At 38.0% G+C, this 19,318-nt stretch overlaps 1 protein-coding gene across 1 annotated transcript in view; it reads left to right on the plus strand.

The window, feature by feature from the left end:
• The window catches only part of MACC1 (MET transcriptional regulator MACC1), a 38,246-nt gene that overhangs the window by 13,019 nt on the left and 5,909 nt on the right, over window positions 1–19,318 (plus strand). The window contains exons 2-4 of the mRNA XM_051785926.1: window positions 8,186–8,300; window positions 10,291–12,329; window positions 14,764–14,952. Of these exons, the coding sequence (XP_051641886.1) occupies window positions 8,186–8,300; window positions 10,291–12,329; window positions 14,764–14,952 (2,343 nt within the window). The remainder of the gene's footprint in view (window positions 1–8,185; window positions 8,301–10,290; window positions 12,330–14,763; window positions 14,953–19,318) is intronic.

A 19,318-nucleotide genomic window follows, 5' to 3' on the forward strand; every position in this document is an offset into this window, starting at 1 on the left:
GTTACTAGACCATGGTACTAAGGGCCACATCCAGTCTCATCTTAAAAACCTGCAGGGACGGTGACTCCACCACCTCCCTGGGCAGCCCATTCCAATGTCTGATCACTGTCTTGGTAATATCCAACCTAAACGTCCCCTGGCACAGCTTAAGACCACACCCTCTTGTCCTACTGCTGGTTGCCTGGGAGAAGAGACTGACGTCCACCTGGCTACAACCTCCTTTCAGGTACTTGTAGAGAGTGATGAGGTCTCCCCTGAACCTCCTCTTCTCCAGGCTGAACAACCCCAGCTCCCTCAGCCTCTCCTCATAGGACTTGTGCTGGAGTCCCTTCATCAGCCTCGTTGCTCTTCTCTGGATCTGCTCCAGCACCTCAATATCCTTCCTGAACTGAGGGGCCCAGAACTGGACACAGTACTCAAGGTGTGGCCTCACCAGTGCTGAGTACAGATGAAGAATAACTTCCCTGCTCCTGCTGGCCACATTGCTCCTGATCCAGGCCAGGATGCCATTGGCCTTCTTGGCCACCTGGGCACATTGCTGGCTCATGTTCAGCTTCCTGTCAATCCAAACTCCCAGGTCCCTTTCTGCCTGGCTGCTCTCCAGCCACTCTGTTCCCAGTCTGTAGTGCTGCAGGGGGTTGTTGTGGCCAAAGTGCGGGACCTGGTACTTGGCCTTGTTGGACCTTATCCCTTTGGAATCAGACCATCTCTCCAGCTTGTCCAGGTCCCTCTGAAGAGCCCTCCTGCCTTCCAGCAGATCAACACTCCCCCCCAGCTTGGTGTCATCTGCAAATTTGCTGATGGTGAACTCAATCCCCTCATCTAAATCATCAATAAAGATATTAAATAGAACTGGGCCCAACACTGATCCCTGGGGGACACCACAGTGACCGGCTGCCAACTGGATGCAGCCCCGTTCACCACCACTCTCTGGGCCCGGCCCTCCAGCCAGTTCCTAACCCAGTACAGAGTGCCCCTGTCCAAGCCATACTTTCTGGAGTATGCTATGGGAGATGGTGTCAAAGGCTTTGCTGAAGTCCAGATAGACTCACCTCAGTTTACTGAAATCAGAACACCACAAGCTTAAAGAAACCTTTTATATGCCTGGATATCAGGTTCAATTTCCTTCAAGGTTCTCATTGCATATTTTGCTAATGCATCTTTAATCCACACCTGTCCAAAATAAAGCATTGCTATTCAGGCAGAACACTGACAGGCAATCTAGTTCTACAGTTGGATATTCAAGACTGGATCCTGACATAGGGTCAGCCACATACTTTATTGCATCATTCTTAGCTTGAAATAGCAAAAAAGCCATCCTACACATTTGCAACATATCCAACTGATACAGGTGCTCAAAATCTGTTAATATTAATTGCAGTTATAATTTCAAGTACTTTGAGAGATGTGAGCATGTAAAACACTGGTCTTTCTCTGTAGGTGGGTTTTACTCAGATTCTATTTTACCCAGATACTGTGAAGAGAGCACAGCTCTTGTAGGATTTTTTAATCACATCACTGGGTCAGATGAGACATTTAAATGTTGAAAGTCATGAGGGAATTTTTCCCCACCTGTGCTCAGCCTTTAAATTTAAAAGTAATTATTTCTATGAAACATGTAACTCATAAGTGCCTAATTGTCAGTTTCTAATGAAGAACTACTTTGCTACTTGTTTCACTGGGTTTGATTGTCTGGAAACTGGATCTTTTGCTTTCTTTCTGGGTAGATAGTAGATGTGCTGTTTTCTATATATAACTGTAAAAGCTGGAAGAGTGTTGCCAGTACCAAGTCTTTGGGACAGAGGACACTTTTTTTTTCCTTTTTGGTCATGCCCCGGTAACTCTGAGGCATACAAAGGATTTCTTTTAACACTACTGCTATTCTATCCCCCACCACTGCTTCCTGCCCTCAAAGACCACAGCTCATATCTATCCTGCTCAAAGCTGACTTGTGGCATTAGCAGGCTCAGACATGAGTTTTTCCCAAGGAAGGATATAATAAATACTATGCAGGGTTGGGAGTGCTCTCTAAGCCAAGCTAGTAGGCAAATGTCTCAGCCTTTATATCCACTTGCCACTGACAAGCAAGCTCCTCAGTTAAAAGGCCAGTGTAATTCCTGCATACAGTCTGGATGTGAGAAAAAGTCTAATTTAGTGGAAAGAGAAGAAGAAATCAGGACAACAAAATAATATACAGAGTATTTTGGAGGTAACATGTATTTATAAACCATGATCACAACTATTGTTCACAGGGATATAAATGACTAACAGAGATTTTGAGTAGCTCCCACTCCTCTAGGCTGACCAAAACATGTTGACAGTTGAGGCTTTTGTTTCATCCTAGCAAACATCAAATGTACCTAAGGATGAGCAGCAGGGCTTTAGTTTACATGCAGAACATGGTACATACAGGTTTTGCTTTGCTTTGCAGTGTTGCATGCATTGTGCTGGCACTGAAACACTTCCGACAGCTAGAAATGAAAGGTTTATTTTGTAAGGAAATTTATAAACAGAAGGTGTTCCTTACAGAGTGCTTTCAATATTCACTTTAAAGGAATAGCTCTGTTGGCGTCAGTCAGTAGAAACCTGTAGAATTGTCATTTCAGTGAAGGAACCAGAAGTGCTCTCATAGAACTTCCAAAAGTGAAGAAACCAGCGGTCCTTCCAAAGTATGTACAAGTAGACACAATAAGTAAGAATCCAGTGATTTTTAACTATTGTTTTTAGAGGTGTAAGGAAACAAGTCCATAGAAGAATTAAGGTAATAAACTTACAAAGTTTTCTCTGTTCCGCAAAAAGAAGAAATATTACATTTTAACAGTGCAAAGTTGGTTCCTTTAATTCATTTGTTACTGACACCTTTGCATTCTATTTCCCATTTTTTAAAAAGTTACTTAGTAAAGTAAGTAGAAGGTAACATGTTTCTTTTTTACTGAGGCTGAAGGGAAACCGTGGTATATTTCAGTGTGGTAGCTGCAACCCAAAAGACAACATCAAAACTCAACAACATATTCTTGAGGCTTCTGGAAAGCAATATTCACAAATGTAAAGTTTATGATTGAAAATAAATGCTCTACCACTTATGCTTACAACAAGCAATTTTAGAAGCATAGATGTGTGTAGTGGAAGGAAGGATACTTGTCTTATGGAGGGAGAGTCTATGGTATAGTCATTTTTGCTTGCACAGTGTTCCTCAGACAGGCTGTAAAGCAATCAGGTCTGAGCAGAGCTGAGCAGAGGCTATAAAAACCCACTTGTGAAGTAGTGGAAATCTACTGAGAGGGTGACCCATTTCAATTTCCATTTTTGTTGTGCTAGAGTACTAACTCTACCCTTTAGCACCGTCTCAGATGAAGTATTACGAGCAGCGATTACATCAGGCCCAAGCAGCAGTGCAGACATATGTTGGGTCTGCAGAAAATCTAAGCCCAGTGTTCATTGTGAATGGCTCTGCAGTTTCCACAGGGTGATACGTTTTCAAAACATTGAAAAAGCAAGTACCAAACTTGGCAAGAGAGTAAACTAGTAGATATATCAATTGAAAATTCTTTTCTATAATTATAAGCAAAGCAGCAAGTAAAAGGGCCACACTAAAGCATTTATGTTGTGCCAAGTATTATTAAGTTAAGGGTTGAGAACTTTTGAGATTGAATGTTAAAAGTCAATTTTGGCCCTGTTCAAAGTGAGGTACAGATGCTTTTCCTTGACTGCCTTGCATACATCAGACTAAAATGAGTCAAAGACTTCACTTCAACTGAATGTTTCTTCACTTCAACTGTTTACTATCCTGTACTACCATTAGCTATAGACCAGAGTTCAGTCCTGTATTTAAAGGTTAATAACTTGGATCCAAGTGCCTCTCACTGAACTCCGAGCTGTGTAAAGCTGGTCCAGGCCACAAGAACCAAGGGGCTGTTAAAATATGACCTATTACTGTAACAAATGTTTAGCTAGAAACATGTTAGTCTGCTGAGAATGGACAGTGTTTTAGATTTGTTCGTGATGTGTGGTGTCTTCTGAAAAAATGTCTCATGTATATTGCTGTCTTTTTAGAATTCCTTTCCTTCTCTCTATATAATAGAATTTAAATAATTCAGTATAGTCAGTATTTGTTCAGATCAGAAACACTTTATTTAACCTTCTGGTGCATTTACCTTGATCCTCTTCTTTCAGAAAGAAACTTGTAAAGTCTAACAATTCAAGCTATATAACTAACCATTTTACCCCATGTCACCTAAAAATGAACCTGAGGAATGAGACACGTCTCCATCACCTGTTCTACTGACTTTCCTGTCTGTGCTAATGCTAAACTTTGTCCTCTGGATACAAAGATCATGAGTCTTTGTGAATAATGATATGGACGAGCAGCACTATCTGTGTGGGGAGCATGTAGGAGTCCATAGGGAGACATGGCCACAGGAGAACTCTGTTCTTAACATAACCTGTGTTTGAAGGATTAAGGTGGAACAAAAAACAAATTGCTAATGTTTTGCTCTGGAACACAAAGGAAAGTGTTCTCTCTCATTTTTGAGGGCAAAGGCAGTGGGGAAGTGTTTACCTTTGGTTTGTTTGTTTGTTTGTTTGTTTGTTTTTTCTTCATTACCACTATTTTGAACACAACAGGATATGTTTTCTTTAGCAGAGAGACTGGAAAGGAAAAAAAAAAAAGGTGCACTTGAATTTTGAAGACCTGGAAGAGATTTCTGGAGGCATTATATGCAGCAAATCTCTTTCCTGACTTCTGTGAAACTGAACTTTCTACCTGAGACTTTCTTCTTCCTCTAATGCATTTTTTCCCCCATAACAGTGATGTCACATACCTAGCACCAGTGCTCTGAGTCCTGAGTCCCCTGCTCTTACAGGTCAAGCAATCCACAGTCAAGTCCACCCTGCTATTTCTTGCCCTCTTACAGAAAAATGCCACATCTCAGCAGTCACTCAGGTTCACTCACTGGTCATCTCTACAGCTGATCTCTTTCCAACCTCTTCACTTCTTCATTCGCTGCTCACTCCCCACTGTGAGCTGACATACTATCAGTCAAATAATTCCTTGCACCATTAAGCACTTGTCAGTTTACATCTTCCTTATTCAGTAGCTACAGCAAATGAAAAGCTTAGTCTCTGGTTCTTCCTTTACCTGATACCCTCTTTTTGCAGCAAAATGTTTTCATACCTTTTCCTTTCACACTGATCAACATGACTGTATATCCCATATGCACTGATGTCTCTTCTCCTGTGAATGATTATCCTTCTGAATTTGTTCAGGTAAGTTCCTAATTAATAGGGCTATGCTATCAAGAGTTTAATTTGGGACATTATTTTATCACACTATGTATCCATGGAAAAGGGTGAGCAATAGGTTTTCTTATTTTCTTAGTCTCATAAAAAGGCACTGGGGCTTTAGGCATTCCCAGCACTAAGGTTGAAACACAGGAGAGATGGGATGCAACCCTGGTGTCAGATCACGTAACCCTGTGCAGGAGGCACATTGCCCAGTACGCAGTGGTGTGCGTACAGCTTGTCCCCAGCGTTTCCCACATCCCCTGCACGCTGACCAAATGTGGTCATCTTTTGCCCAGGAATGTTTATATATCCCCCCTTCTCTCATCCTCTTCTTGGCTGGCCTGAAGACATGTCTCAATCACAAGGGCTCCCTCATCATGCTCTCATACCAAGGAATGCTTTCAAGGGGGTGGAGTTTTATTTTTGAAAGTGGTTTTCCTTTTCAGTATCTGCCTTTTCTGTCTCTATGCCAGGCTAGTGGTGAACATTTTGAGGAGTTCCCAGAGGGAACTTTCAGGAAATTGCTTATTCTATTTGTAGAATTCCTTAGCGTTTATAAAACTTCCATATGCAATCTTGTTGTCATGTCTCTGTCAGAATACTCCCACCGTGTAAAGAGATTGTTTTTCTTTCTCTTTCTCTCTTCCTCCTCCTTCCCCGAGGGTTTCCTGTTTTAGCCCTTGTGCATATATTTGCACCCTTGTGCCCTTTCCTCATCCTTACTTACTGCCTCCCGCTTTATACAGCTACTGAAATAATTGTGGGTGTTTTAACCATTTAAAGAACCATTCTGAAATTCATTTGTCAATTGATCAGTAAGTCATCAGTCAGAGATTAGTGCTGGCAACAAGTACACTGGCAATGTATAAAGTAAATTTACTTTGTGTAAACTTATTGAGGTTTTAGACTATGAATACCTTATGTTGGTGTTACTAAACCTCCCCAGTGTCTAAGTAGAAGCTTGAGATAAAAATGTTGCATGTTGATGTAACGCTTTCAGTTTGTCAGCATTCTGGGATGCAGCAGCAAAGCAAAATTTATTTCCCTTGAAGGAGTTTGTACACATTATTCACAGGTGTGGAATGTCAGATCTCAGAATTATGGTATTGGGATTAAGTAGGCATTTTAGTTTCCGGTTTGGTTCTGGTGGGGTATTAGTAACAGGAACCAAGAAAGTATTAGTCTTGGAGGCTAGCTTACACTACCAGCTGAAATCAGGACTTCAAAGGCCAAATAACAGAGTTTTCTGGTAAAAGAAGAACCTGAAAGTCCATACAACTCTCTGAGCAGCTGAGTGGCAGCTGAGCTTAGCCCGACCTCAGACTTGCACCCTGCCTGTGTACAAAATAGCACCTGAACAGAGTGCCATTAGCTGAAGGTACATCTTGTGGGAAAACAAAACGTACCGATTTATATTTGCAGTGAAAAAAAGAGAAGTTCTAAACCATGGCGTTGTGCAATGAAAACAGACAGCTGGATTCCACTTTCAATGCGGTAGTGCTTGGATATGAGATATGCTTCCTTTTCACATAATTCACCTACTAGAACTGTAACTGAAAATTCCTTTTTCTTACAGCCACAGTAAAACCAGGCCCAACCTTTTTTTTTTTTTGGGGGGGGGGGGGGGGTCCATTTTAAGCATGATAAAACAATATCTGCTTAGGCTGCAATTGCTGTTGCAGAAGTAGCAGGCTGCAATATTTCAGACTCCTGAACAAAGCAGACTATTGAATTCCATGTATGGACTGAAAAAACTTCTGGATTTTTACCTTCTCTCTTTTTTTTCCACTTGAGTTTTCGATTTGTTTGTTTGTTTTGTCTGTTTGCCTTGTTTTTTAACTATATATCTTGATGTACCTATTGATCATCAGAATTTATACCTTTCTATATACAGGATCCTAAATACAGGATTCTGGGAGAGTCATTAATTTATCTTTTGGCTTATAACACTAACTTAAAGAGCTTTGCTGAACAAAAGATCTCTAATATTTTATTTCCTCCAGCTTCTCTTTCTGGGATACAGTAATTTCAGCATGTAGGTTACCAAATACTCCTTTGAAACTCATCCAGCTCCTCTGTCTTTAGGAGACATGACAACTGCTTTCTTTAACATTAGGCAATGTACCTTTAGAGGTTCATCCTTCTGTTGCCTTCCTCAAAGGGACGTCCAGTCTGTCCTGCCTTTGCAATAGGTTTGCTGTTGACTCTCTCTCTTTCAACCACAGCATCTAGTTTACAGCTCTTGTGTTGCCCAGTCCACATGCAAACAGCATCAAAATGAAACAGAGCTTCTTGTAACCAGAACAAGGAAGAGGAGAGACCTGAATATCCTCTCTAGGGCTGTTGCTGTCCTGGTGTGGGCCCTAGGGAAGGCTATATGAAGTCCTTCTTGGACAGACTAAAAGGAAAAATCTGACCTGATCTTTTTTCAAGGAAAAGCATAAGAAGAATAATAAAACAGAATGGGACAAAAATACTTTATATTAATTGTCAAAGAAAGTAAAAGATCTAGGTCCTCCCCTTTAATGATTCTAGTCAAACTTACCTGAAAACAGGAATTAGGAAGTTTATTTTTTTTGACAAAAATATTTTATTCAAGACCTTCTGAATGGAGGGTATTGTACAGTTGGCTCAGTTCCAGTTTCAAGACACTTAATGATGTGTTATTGGACTTCACTATGGACTGGAACAGTATACTGTACTGCAGCTGTAGCATCTGGTGGGTTTGATGTACATTAGATAGTAAGACTCACTCAGGACTGTGATGCTCTTGGCATCATAAACCATAAATTCATTTTTTTTTCATGTCACACCACAGGATCAAAGCTCAGTTATTCTTCCAAGTTTCCCCTTTTCCAAATTGCATAATTGCTGATGTTTTATATGCTTAACTGTTTTTTAGGATGAAAGTTCTTCCAGTAGTGGAACAGATTCCCTAACTAGTGGAGAGATTCCACGAAGCAGGTCAGAGGGGACTTTGCTTGATGTAGACGATGGGACACCCTCAGACAGCTACAGTACGTGTCTTCTGCAACTTTCTGTACTAAAGCTCTCTATCTAAAGTCTTTATTTCTGGGAAATATCTGGATCAGGCTGGTTGGGAGGAAGAGTTGAAATCTTTAACCTTACATTAACAAGTGCTGTTTAGGGTATGTTTACTGGAAAAGAGAAAAGGGAGTTCTTAGCCAAACCTTTAGCTAAATTTAGGGTTTTAAGAACCAAGACGGCAAGGTCATTTTTAATTTGAAAACTGGAGCAAAGTTAATTTCATCTCATTACTATTTTAACCTCAAAATTAAGAAAACTTTGTCCTCCACAAGGTAGATGTTCTCTTAGCAACTTGTCCAAGTAGCAGATGTAACAGTGAGCCTGAAACTTGCTGTATGAGTTGAGGAGCAGGAATTTTTTCCTTGCTAACCTACTGCACCCCAGTAATTTTACTGTTACCTTGGCATGAGAAAGTGTCCATCCTAGTGACTCAGACTCTGACAGAGTTTAAGAAACATACCCTTTAGGATGGGAAAAGAAAAACCAAACAACCCCCCTTATGTTATTTTTGGGCTTAATTAATTTATTCTTTCAATAGACAAAATGATCTGACTTTAATAGCATCACACTACAGGGAAAGCTTTATCTGGTGCTTGAGCAGCCCAGCCTCATCTGGTGACTCTGGTCAAGACTAGGTGCTCAAGCAGAAAGAGGCTGCTCCTGGGCTTAATCCCCCAGGTAGCTCACCTGGAAGGCTCTTGTCAAGACAATGTTAGAGCTTTGCAGATAGGCAGCTGGGAAGCAGGTAAATTCCACTTTGGTTCTTCCAAATTGGGAATTTTCTGGAATTGTGGAAAAGCTTCATGGTTTTGGCTTTTTATCACAATTTGACAAATGCAACAAAAAGGAAACTACTAACATTTAAATTTTTTTCTTTTTGTGACTGTATCCACTGTCATTCTTGCAATTGAGCAATCATAAATAACCTTGGAAATGGGAGGTACTATGGAAAGGGTGATAAGGAAAGCTATTGATTTGCTGAAAAAATAGAAATAATGAATTTCTCTAAAAATTTTAACTCTTTGCAAGGATATTTAAAGAAGGGATGGTATAACCTCTATATGTAGAAAAAATAATGGCACACTGAAGTAATAGAAACCCTTAGTATAAAAAGTTGCAAATACTCTATTCATTGCAAGAAGTGTGATTCTAAATTAACCTGTAAATCAGCTTCTATGAACAATTGTTTGTATAAATTATAAGGATGTCTGTTCTTCAGAACAAATAGATATCACTGTTAATAATGAGTATTTTTTTTTAGAAAATTTATTTAAATATCCCCTTAAAACCCCCTATTTGTCTATCAAAATGCAGTCTCAGAAAAATCAGCAGCTGCACAAACATTTCTCTTCGAATTTCAAATTGCACAAGACCTCATAAATTATATCAATGACTTTTTTCTAATGGAAAGCTAGTATAACAAATTCCACACACAAGGAGAGAAATTGTACATGTTCTGTTATCAACTAAATGCATGTGCTCTGGTATGAAAAAGAATCTTGAGTAATGCATTTATCTCTACAGTGTTTGAAAAAATGAAATAGTATTTCTTTAATCTTTGCAAAGAGTTCCACACAAAGGAAAGAACTCCATGTCACTTTGTAAGAGGCCAAATATTACTTGAATATAATGATTTGAACCTTATGGAACCTTATCATATTCAATGCTAATTAATAATCGTAGGAGTTGATAGTGATCTGCACATCAAAGAAGATGCTTTACATCCTTCAAAACTAATTTATTATTCAGCACTAATTTATTAGCACTCTTCTATTAAGAAAGATTCTTAATTAAATAAGTATTGATAGTATTTAAAAAACTGAAGAAAAATTATAGAAATTATCTATATGTATTTCAGGAGGATAAAATTAGTCAGTTTAACAGACTATCAGTTGGACATGAATGGAATGTCTCAAGTCTCTGTGCTTTAGGATATGCTTCTTTTTTTCTTTTAAACAGATGCCAGTGAAAGTAAACTGGATTTGGATATTGACTGGTCTGGTGTATTCAAACATGCCCAAACTGTTTCCAAGACTAATCCTTTCTGGAATGAACTGTCAGGCTCCAACCCTTTCATACATGACATAGCTGCTTCAAATAGAAATAAAAATGATAAATACCTTTCTATCTTAAAAGAAAATCCTTATTTGTTCTCTAAAGTTTCTAGCAATAGAGACTCTTTGGATTCCTCAGGTGATGAGCTAGATATTGATTGTCTCCTAAGAAAGACTTCAGCAAGAAGATCTGGACGATCCAAGAGTGTCTCTGACTTCCTGGATATTGTTGATAACCAAAGATTTAATCCTCACAAGACAGCACCTCAAAAAACTACAACTTCAGACATGACATGGCTTCAAAATGACCGCGAAGCCTACAAGATGGCCTGGTTGAGTCACCGACAACTCACCCGGTCTTGCCTAGATTTAGAAGCCATGAGCCACAGTCCTGGATGGGCACAAACACAAGCTACAGACATTCATGTAGTCTGTAAACTGAATCATGAAGGGGGTTCAGTACAACTACCTGACTCAGATATCAACATTCATGTCCCTGTGGGTCATGTATTACCAGGGGAATTCCAAGAAGTTGGTTTAAAGGCTATTCTTAACCCTCCATTGTCATGTAACAATGAGCTGTCTAGCACCGTAAGTCCTCTGATAGAACTTACGCTGAGCAACCTCAACACAAGCAAAGCCATTTTCCTAGAGGTGAAAGTTGCAGCTAAAGTGAAGAATGATCCACTCAGCCAAACTATGAGTGATATTGTGTGTTTTTTTAGTTTGAATAAAGAAGGACCTTTTAAGAAGCTAGAGAATTGCTACATTTATCAGGATACCATACAAGTGAAGCTAACGGACTTAAGTCATGTGATGTATGCAGTGATTGCCATACAAGCAAACAAAATCCAGCCTCCAGCAACTAATGTCTGGGACTATGTTCATAGAAGAGTCTCAGTTGGAATTTATGGTCCCAAATATATTCATCCATCTTTTACAGCAGTTTTTACAGTCTTTGGTCATAACTACATTCCAGGAAAACTCACAATTTTTGATATAAGAAAAGGGGGTAAAAATATGCCTCCTGTGGTGTTTCAGCTGTGGGGAAAACATACATTTCTGCTTGAAAAATCGCAAGATCTAAACATTTCTTTAGTATCCTGTGATCCAGATTTTGAAGTAAAGATGGAAGACCAAAGTAAAAATATTAAAGAGGAGGAGTTGAAAACTGGTAAAATGGTCCACCAACAATTCCTATTCTCCCTGCTTGGATGTAGGGAGATGCATTTCTTTGTTTTCCTTGTTCAGATTAAATTCTTAAAAAGTAGCCAAGTAACACAGTTCCATGTCACGACTCCTGATCCAGCTCCAAAGTTAAGTGGGATTATCAGTAGGCCAAGGCGCCTACAAAACCGCAAGGAAATCAAGTCCGCGCCTTGGCTTCTGATACCAACAGTAAAATATCCAAAGTTTCAAGATAAAGCTTTGAGCGTCAATACTTATGGAGTGGCTTTGAAAACTGTGTTACGTCAAAATAAGATTGACTATTTGCTGGAGTATTTTAAAGGGGATACAATAGCGCTTCTTGGTGAAGATAAAGTTAAAGCCATTGGACAAACTAAAATAAAAGAGTGGTATGTAGGAGTTCTCAGAAGAAAGATTGGCCTTGTACACTGCAAAAACATAAAAGTTATTTCCAAAGAGCAAGCTATGGACACTGCTGATAGTGAGCTAACAACCAGGAATCTTGTTGAACAAATTGCATTGCCATTCAAAAAACTGACTTACATCTACTCAGTAGTTCTGTCAACAGTATCAGAGAGTGTTTACGACTGGAGAGCTTTAGCTGAGGTGCTAGGATATTCACATATGTCTTTGGATGACTTTAATGAGGCACATATCAATAAAGAATCAGAGAGAGTTGCACATGTTGTGAAGAGGATGAAGCAAGACTGCCATGCTAACAAAAAAAAAAGACTATTTCTTTATGAACTCATTATTGTAAGTATTGCATGAACTAATTTGCTTATTGGGAATGCATTGTCAAGAAACTGCTCAGTAGCAATGTATGAACAAGAAAACATGATTCTGCATTCTTGCAGGAATTTTTACAAACCTGAATATATTACTAAAAGTTGTAGACACCTATAGACAGAAAATGCACCCAGATTCTCATGAAGAATAATACTTTGGCCAATTAATTCTAAAAAGTCTTCTGCTAATATTCCAGGAACCTTGCTCATTTAGTAGATTGACTGAGTTGACTTTTCTGCTTTTTAAAGAGCCATGATTGAAAAGTTTTGTCTTTTGTCATGATAAATTACTCCCCTGAGCAATTCACATTCCTGTTGGGAAGTAATAAGTAACCTTGTAGTGTGGAAACTCCATTATATATATTTTTTCTATGCTAAGATGTGTGTCCAACTTAGCTTCATATGTTTGAAATTGAAATCCTGATCCAGCTGTTGAAGGCAGGATTTTCTGTCCACACATGACAACTTCATAGTCAATGTTGTAGCAACCTATGAACAATATTGCAAATATTTCAGTATGTATTTTCATAGACCTCATTTGTAAGCTGCTGAACAATTTCTATGTGACTAAATGCTCTTATATGTGAATTAAAAGTGGGTTTATTCTAAATTCTTCCAGGTAATAAGTTGCACTGTTAACCATACTAATTTACTTACTGATCTGTGTTCAAATTAATTTGGAATTAATGACTACTTAATACTGTCTTTGGCTCTGACTGAAAACTCAACCAGCCTATTAAAGGACAGAAGATAATTAAATTTCTGATACGAAAATAAAGTGTTATAAAAATGTATGTTTAAAAATTCATATTGTAGCTATACATCTAAAGCATATTGATTATCCTGAATTGTAAACCTTTACAGAGTTTACTTCTCATAACTAGTCTATCCCCTGTGTTGACAGCAATTTCAGCAGGATTCAGAAAATTTTGGTAACAGTGGCCACTTAAAAATCTTAAAAGCATATTAAACTGTGTGGAATAGAACTTAGCCAGCATGAAATACAGCAAAGTCTGCCATGTCTCTGTACAAAAAGGAGAGGGGAATCTAAAGGTGAAAATTATCCAAACTTTTAATTGAATACAGTGAAACAGAGTTCATTACAGAACAGGCAAAAAGTGGGGAACAGTTAGATTAAGATAGAATCATATAATGGTTTCCACTGGAATGGACCTTAAATATCATCTCATTCCATCACCCTTGTCATTGACAGGGATACATTTCACTAGACCAAGATACTTAATGTCCTGTTTTGTGAGATTTATATAATTTTGAGCTATGAAGTTTCAATGAAAATCCCTGTGCTTGCAAAGCTAGACTTAAAACTAGAAATAACTTGTGTAATTTTGGGGTAGAATTAACTAGTTATTTCTTTAAGTAATCTCCTATTTTTATGTTATATAGTGTTTTTGCTAATCAGAATGTAGCAATTTGAACAACTTTGTCTTCACTTTGCCAAAATACAGGGGAATTTGGTACAGTACACTGTAGTCAGCTACTCATTACTGTGCCTACCAAAGTTCTGCTGTTTCCTATGAGGATTTTTACTGTAAAATATTTTACAATTAAATCATACACTGACTTCTGCAGAAATGCTTGATATTGTAGTAAAAATCAATATCTCAAAACCAAAGAAAATATCTGGATTTTTTTCTTGATCTTTCACTGAAAAACTCAACATTTTCAGTGGAATATTTAGCTGTTAATTCGAGGAGAAGAAAAAAACAAGACTTGTTTTTCTCATTAGGGCTTATGCAAAGAAAGAAAGAAAAAAAGAAAGAAAGGAGAATGCAACATATTTGCACTTCAGGATTTCACTCCTGCAACCATTTTAATTCATCATAAAATTTTGTCATTAAATGCTCATTTGGCACAGGGGAGGGAAGAATTTTGTGCTTGCATTTCTGCTTGATGGTCAGCAAATTATTAGTTCTGTGGGAGGAGTAATTGAAAAGGTGCTGGCCAATGTGATCAGTGATTTTCCAGAAATGCTGTAGACAAAGGACAACACCTTAGTATAGTAGTACTCTAACTTAATTTTCAAGTTTCTTGTCATACTTCTAAGAAGCTGAATTTGATGTCACAAATATTTCTGTCAGAGAAGTTTATTTTTCCTTCAGGATCCATAAGCTTGGCAGGATCCATTTGACACTGGAATGCTGAAGCAGCTGAATGCTAGCTTATTTTTTTTCTTAAACTTGTTGGCAGTTTTCCTGTGAGACTGTTGGCAACCCCATTTTGTGGGAAAAAAATTTACATATTCGTAAGAACACAAAATTAAAAGAAAAAAAAGAAACACTTTCCTGTCTGTGTAAAAATTCAGAATAGTGCTATAAAAACAAATTAAAACGTTCTGTTTGTAATTACTGGTGAAAGATCACTAATGAAAAGTATTGTTGCAGGCACTTTTGAAAATAGATTGCCAGGGATTAGTGGCACGTCTTACCCAGGACACCATCATTTTGACTTCAGCTGTCAAGCTTGGCAAAAACTGGCGGGAGCTTGCAGAGAAGCTAGCCCGACTCACGAAGCAGCAAATAGAGGCTTATGAAGTGCCCCATCAAGGGAAAAATGGAGCAGTAGCTCTGGAGGTAAGGGTCTGGTGTAACAGTGCATGCACACTTGCTCCTCTGCACAAATACAGCCAGGGACCTTTCTTCTTCCTTGCTTTGAGTGCTTCTTTCCTTTTGCACTTTCCTGTGGAGGTCCCAGTCTCTTGTCTTGAGCTTCAGGAATACGTTCAACCCCTTCTTATTGTCCTGTCCGCTTGTTAACCTTCCTCGCTCCTCTGCTATCAGCTCAGACACAGAGAAGAAGAGCACCCAGTCCTTGCAGGAGCCACTTCAAATCATCCTTAGTACAACTTTTACTCTTTCCACCAAAGGAAGCTGACTTCCATCATTAATACTTTTCCATGCCAGTGTAATAGTTGATATCATTTACCTTAAGTAGAATGAGATCAGAAACTCTGACACCAATCCCACTTCTGTTCTGTAGCATGAACACGGCAAATCTATGCTTTGAGTTCATAATTTGCCAGGTAAGTCATGCTTTTTATTTTCCTTTGTAAAGCACTCTTCTTATACAGAAGTATGAGTTCTAAAGAAGAGTTCATTTGTCCTCTCATATGTATTTTAATACATACACATCTAAGGAGCAATTTATGTGCCTAATTAGATACCTAGTGTCATTTGAGGTGCCCAGAGGTATTCATGGCATGAAATACCAGATATGTCACAAGACTTAAGGTGGATCCTTGTGCAGGCTGCTGAGCCTAAGGTCAGCCTGTGCTCCTGGCATACCTTTTCCTGGGCAACCAAGTTACTTTCTCCGTTGCTCCACTCTAACTCCAAAGCATGGTCCACTCTTTCCGACAGAGTTATGTACCAATGACTTCTAGGTCCCAGACTGGGTTTTACTCTGAAAATCCTCTTTTATAAGCATTGCTGAATGATGCTCAAGCTCACCTTTCTGACCTGAGTGCTTATATTCAGGCTTCACTCTCTCTCTGCCTGTACCATCATGCTCGGTCATGCACATGATCCAGACTGAATTCCTTCTCTCTCACCTCTAAGTACAAAAGGAATTGCTATTTCCCATTCATAGGTTCACAACTACTCGGAATAATGTTTTCTTCCTTTTTCTTTCACTGTAGTTGATTCTTCCTGTTTCCCACCAAAAATATTCTCCTTTACACAATCTGAGTCCAGTGAATCTGTCATCTCAGTTTTATCTGCCTCGTGATAACTATAGATATTTCTACTCTAGTCATGAACCAGCAACTCTTATTTCCCTTGAATGCTCTGACCTACCTCTCAGATCAATATGGGATCAAAATTCCACGTTTACTCTTGTGATTCTTCACTTTTCTACAAAATTATCTCCATTATTGTTGTTTGCAAGCACCGCCTCCTTGTCTGATCTTGCTTTCCTCTTAGAGCTATTTTGTGTATTTTTTTTACTTGTTCTGTGTACTTATGTCTGGATGCTCCTTCGTCAAATTTTTTCTCTTAAAATTCTCCTTCTTACCAATCCCATATCTATTTTCTGGTTTTTTAATGTGAAAAAAAATCCTGTTATTTTCTTAGGTTTTGCATTGCCTTAATCTAAAATACTAAAATTGAACAGAATTGTCATTTCCATTATTAGGGTTTTTTTACTGTTAGGCAGTGCCTTGTCTAACTTCAGAAACTTTTGTTCTACTGAGATTTCTGTGTTTGGCTGACAAAGCCCCAGCTTTTTCAGAAGGAATTATGGACCTGAACAATGTGTGACTCTGTTGATCTCTATGTTATTTGGAAATGTTTCTACTTTGTTAACAGATAGCATAACTAAAACAATCTTACAACTCTTTTTCCAGCACCATACTTATTTCTTTTTATATATCAAGAAAATATATAAAAATATATATAAATAAACACTTTAAGTGGATTTCTCTTTTCCATGAAGCCTATCTTCTACCTCATACACCCTATTCTTTTGTTTTAAAGAGTTTTTTACATATTTTTATTACAAACCACCCACAAAATTCTCTGCCTTTCCGTGACAGTATCTGCTGCCAGAAGATAGTACAGTCAAATTCATCATAAAGAAAACCAATAGTGCTATATGTTCTATTTTTAAGAGACCATTCAATGAGCAATCAAAGATCAGAATTTTACTTTACTTTTGTGCCATTTCTCAAGGATTAGATTGGGCCCATGGAGAATCACTAGTTTTGTGTGCCCTTTGTAATAGTGCTTATCCACATGGGTGTGAGTTCAAAGAACACCCTGTTTCTAGAACTAGTGTCTCATGCAAACACTCAGCACCCTCACTGCCCTGTGAATCTAACCTTAAATTTCAGTACATTCTACTAAATTTCAGTGTTTTCATATGACCTCTGAACTTTGTTGGTCTGAAAACAGAAAACCAAGAAAAGATAGGAGGGTAATAAGTTTTGATTAATTATTGAGGATTATCTGAAATCATTAAGTAGTTAATTAACCATTAAGGACTGTTCCACCATCGAGGAGTATTAGTTCAATGTGCTGAGTTAATTATGCATCAACAATGACCAGTTTATAAAGCTTTTGATCCCTGCATTCCTTTTTTTTTCTTTCTTTGCTTTTGTCCTATATAAAAAGAATCAGTTTTGAAAGATTAGAGGAAACCAAGGTTTGTATTTAAGCATATTTCAGCCAATTGTCTTACTGCAATGTCAGACTGACCTTCAGCCTAAGTCAAAGAGCAACTTTTCATATTAACTGTCTTTTCACATTCTAGGGAAGAGAGAATACTGTACCCCAATTCTTTAAATACTCTAGTCTAACAGGAATATAAGGAAAGGAAGCAGGAGACACAGAAAAGGCAGCATATGTAGCCAGCAGCATAAATTCAGGAAATCTCAGCTTCTCTTGTTGGCTACCTTGGTTGTCAAGCTAAAAATAGGAATACAGAAACTTTCTGGTCTCAGCATAAATACAAGAGTGATGAATTGCTTTATTTCATTAAAATATGTTGTAACATCTGTTATTTACAGTAGTATATTAAAACATTATTTTTGAAGTTAGCCTCTCTAAAAAACCAAGGAAATAATTAATCAATCTCCTTCTTCCCACCTACAATCAAACTACTTTTCTTGCCTCCTTTTGTAAGTTTATGGTTATGACTTAAGACAGACTTGCTTAAAGCAAAAAATAGGTACCATTCATTTGGGTAAATGATGACACTTTTCCCTCCTGTAGACTTAAAATGAGAAACTTCGCTGAAAGTATAGGCTTTTTTTTGTGGCTTAAACTCAAGGCAGAAGCTAGACTAATCAGACTGTGAAATGGGCTATAGGGGATGTGAGTTTAATGGGTTTTTCCATTTGTGTCTGGGGCAGAAAGGCAGCAGAAGTTGACGGAGATGTTTACAGAAACTATAATAGAATCAGTCTTGGGTAAGTTGAAAGTTCTGAGCCAAAATGTGAAGAAAAGCTCAGAATTAGAAGCAAAGAAATTCTCCTGGTACTCAGTTCCTCAAGTGATCAAGTAAATAAAGCTTAAATCAAGGAAGTAGAGCTTTATGCTTTGCACTGTTTGTAAATTAATAGGATTATATTGAGGACATAACAAATTTTCTTCAGAATTATGCTTCAGAACCCTACAAGCTGCTTTTCTAATAAAAAAGATGCTAAAAATATCCCAACCTCTTGATGACTTTTGTATATATATATAAAAATGTGCATGCATCAATCTATATGCTTTTACTAGGATGCATACGTGTGCTAATGTTAAAAGAGTAAATCCCTTTTAGGAAAGGGATGGGTTTTGTTGTGGTTCTGTGTATTATCCCTGAAATCTTTAACTCAATTGCTTTTTGCAAAACCTTATTTGCCAATGAGGAGGGGGAAACTAAATAGCTGATTGCCACCGTAACATTTGGAAAAGCAGCAGCTGGAAAAACAATTATTTTGTTGGTTAACTGAGCAAATTTACTCAGCACTTTGAAAGATATAAGTCCAGCTTGGTATCTGAATGATGCTACCATAACTTAGTTAATGTCACCAGACCAATGACAAATTACACCTGTTAAGGATCTGCTCCAATTTTTTGGTATAAACCAAATAAATTGTAGTTTGAAAAAAGGAGCACTGGTTACTTATCTTTTCATTTCCTTTGTCTCTTGCAGGACAATTTTTAAATTTTATGTCCTGATTTAAAAAAGTTATAAACACTTTTGACTTTCCTGCTTTTGGAGTGCTTGGGCTTTTTTTTTTTCTTTCTTTTTTTTAAACAGATTTTATGGATAAATCATGTTAGAATCATAGAATCATTTAGGTTGGAAAAGACCTCTAAGATCAGCTAGTCAGGTTATCTAAATCAACTCTTAACCCAGCACTGCCAAATTACCACTAAACCATGTCCCTAAGAGCCACATCTACTTGTCTTTTAAATATCTCCAGGGATGGCAACTCAACCTCTTCCCTGGGCA

The sequence above is a fragment of the Manacus candei genome, unplaced genomic scaffold (genome assembly GCF_025592945.1).
Source record: "Manacus candei isolate 608988 ecotype Guabito, Panama unplaced genomic scaffold, ASM2559294v1 h1tg000021l, whole genome shotgun sequence".
NCBI lineage: Eukaryota > Metazoa > Chordata > Aves > Passeriformes > Pipridae > Manacus > Manacus candei.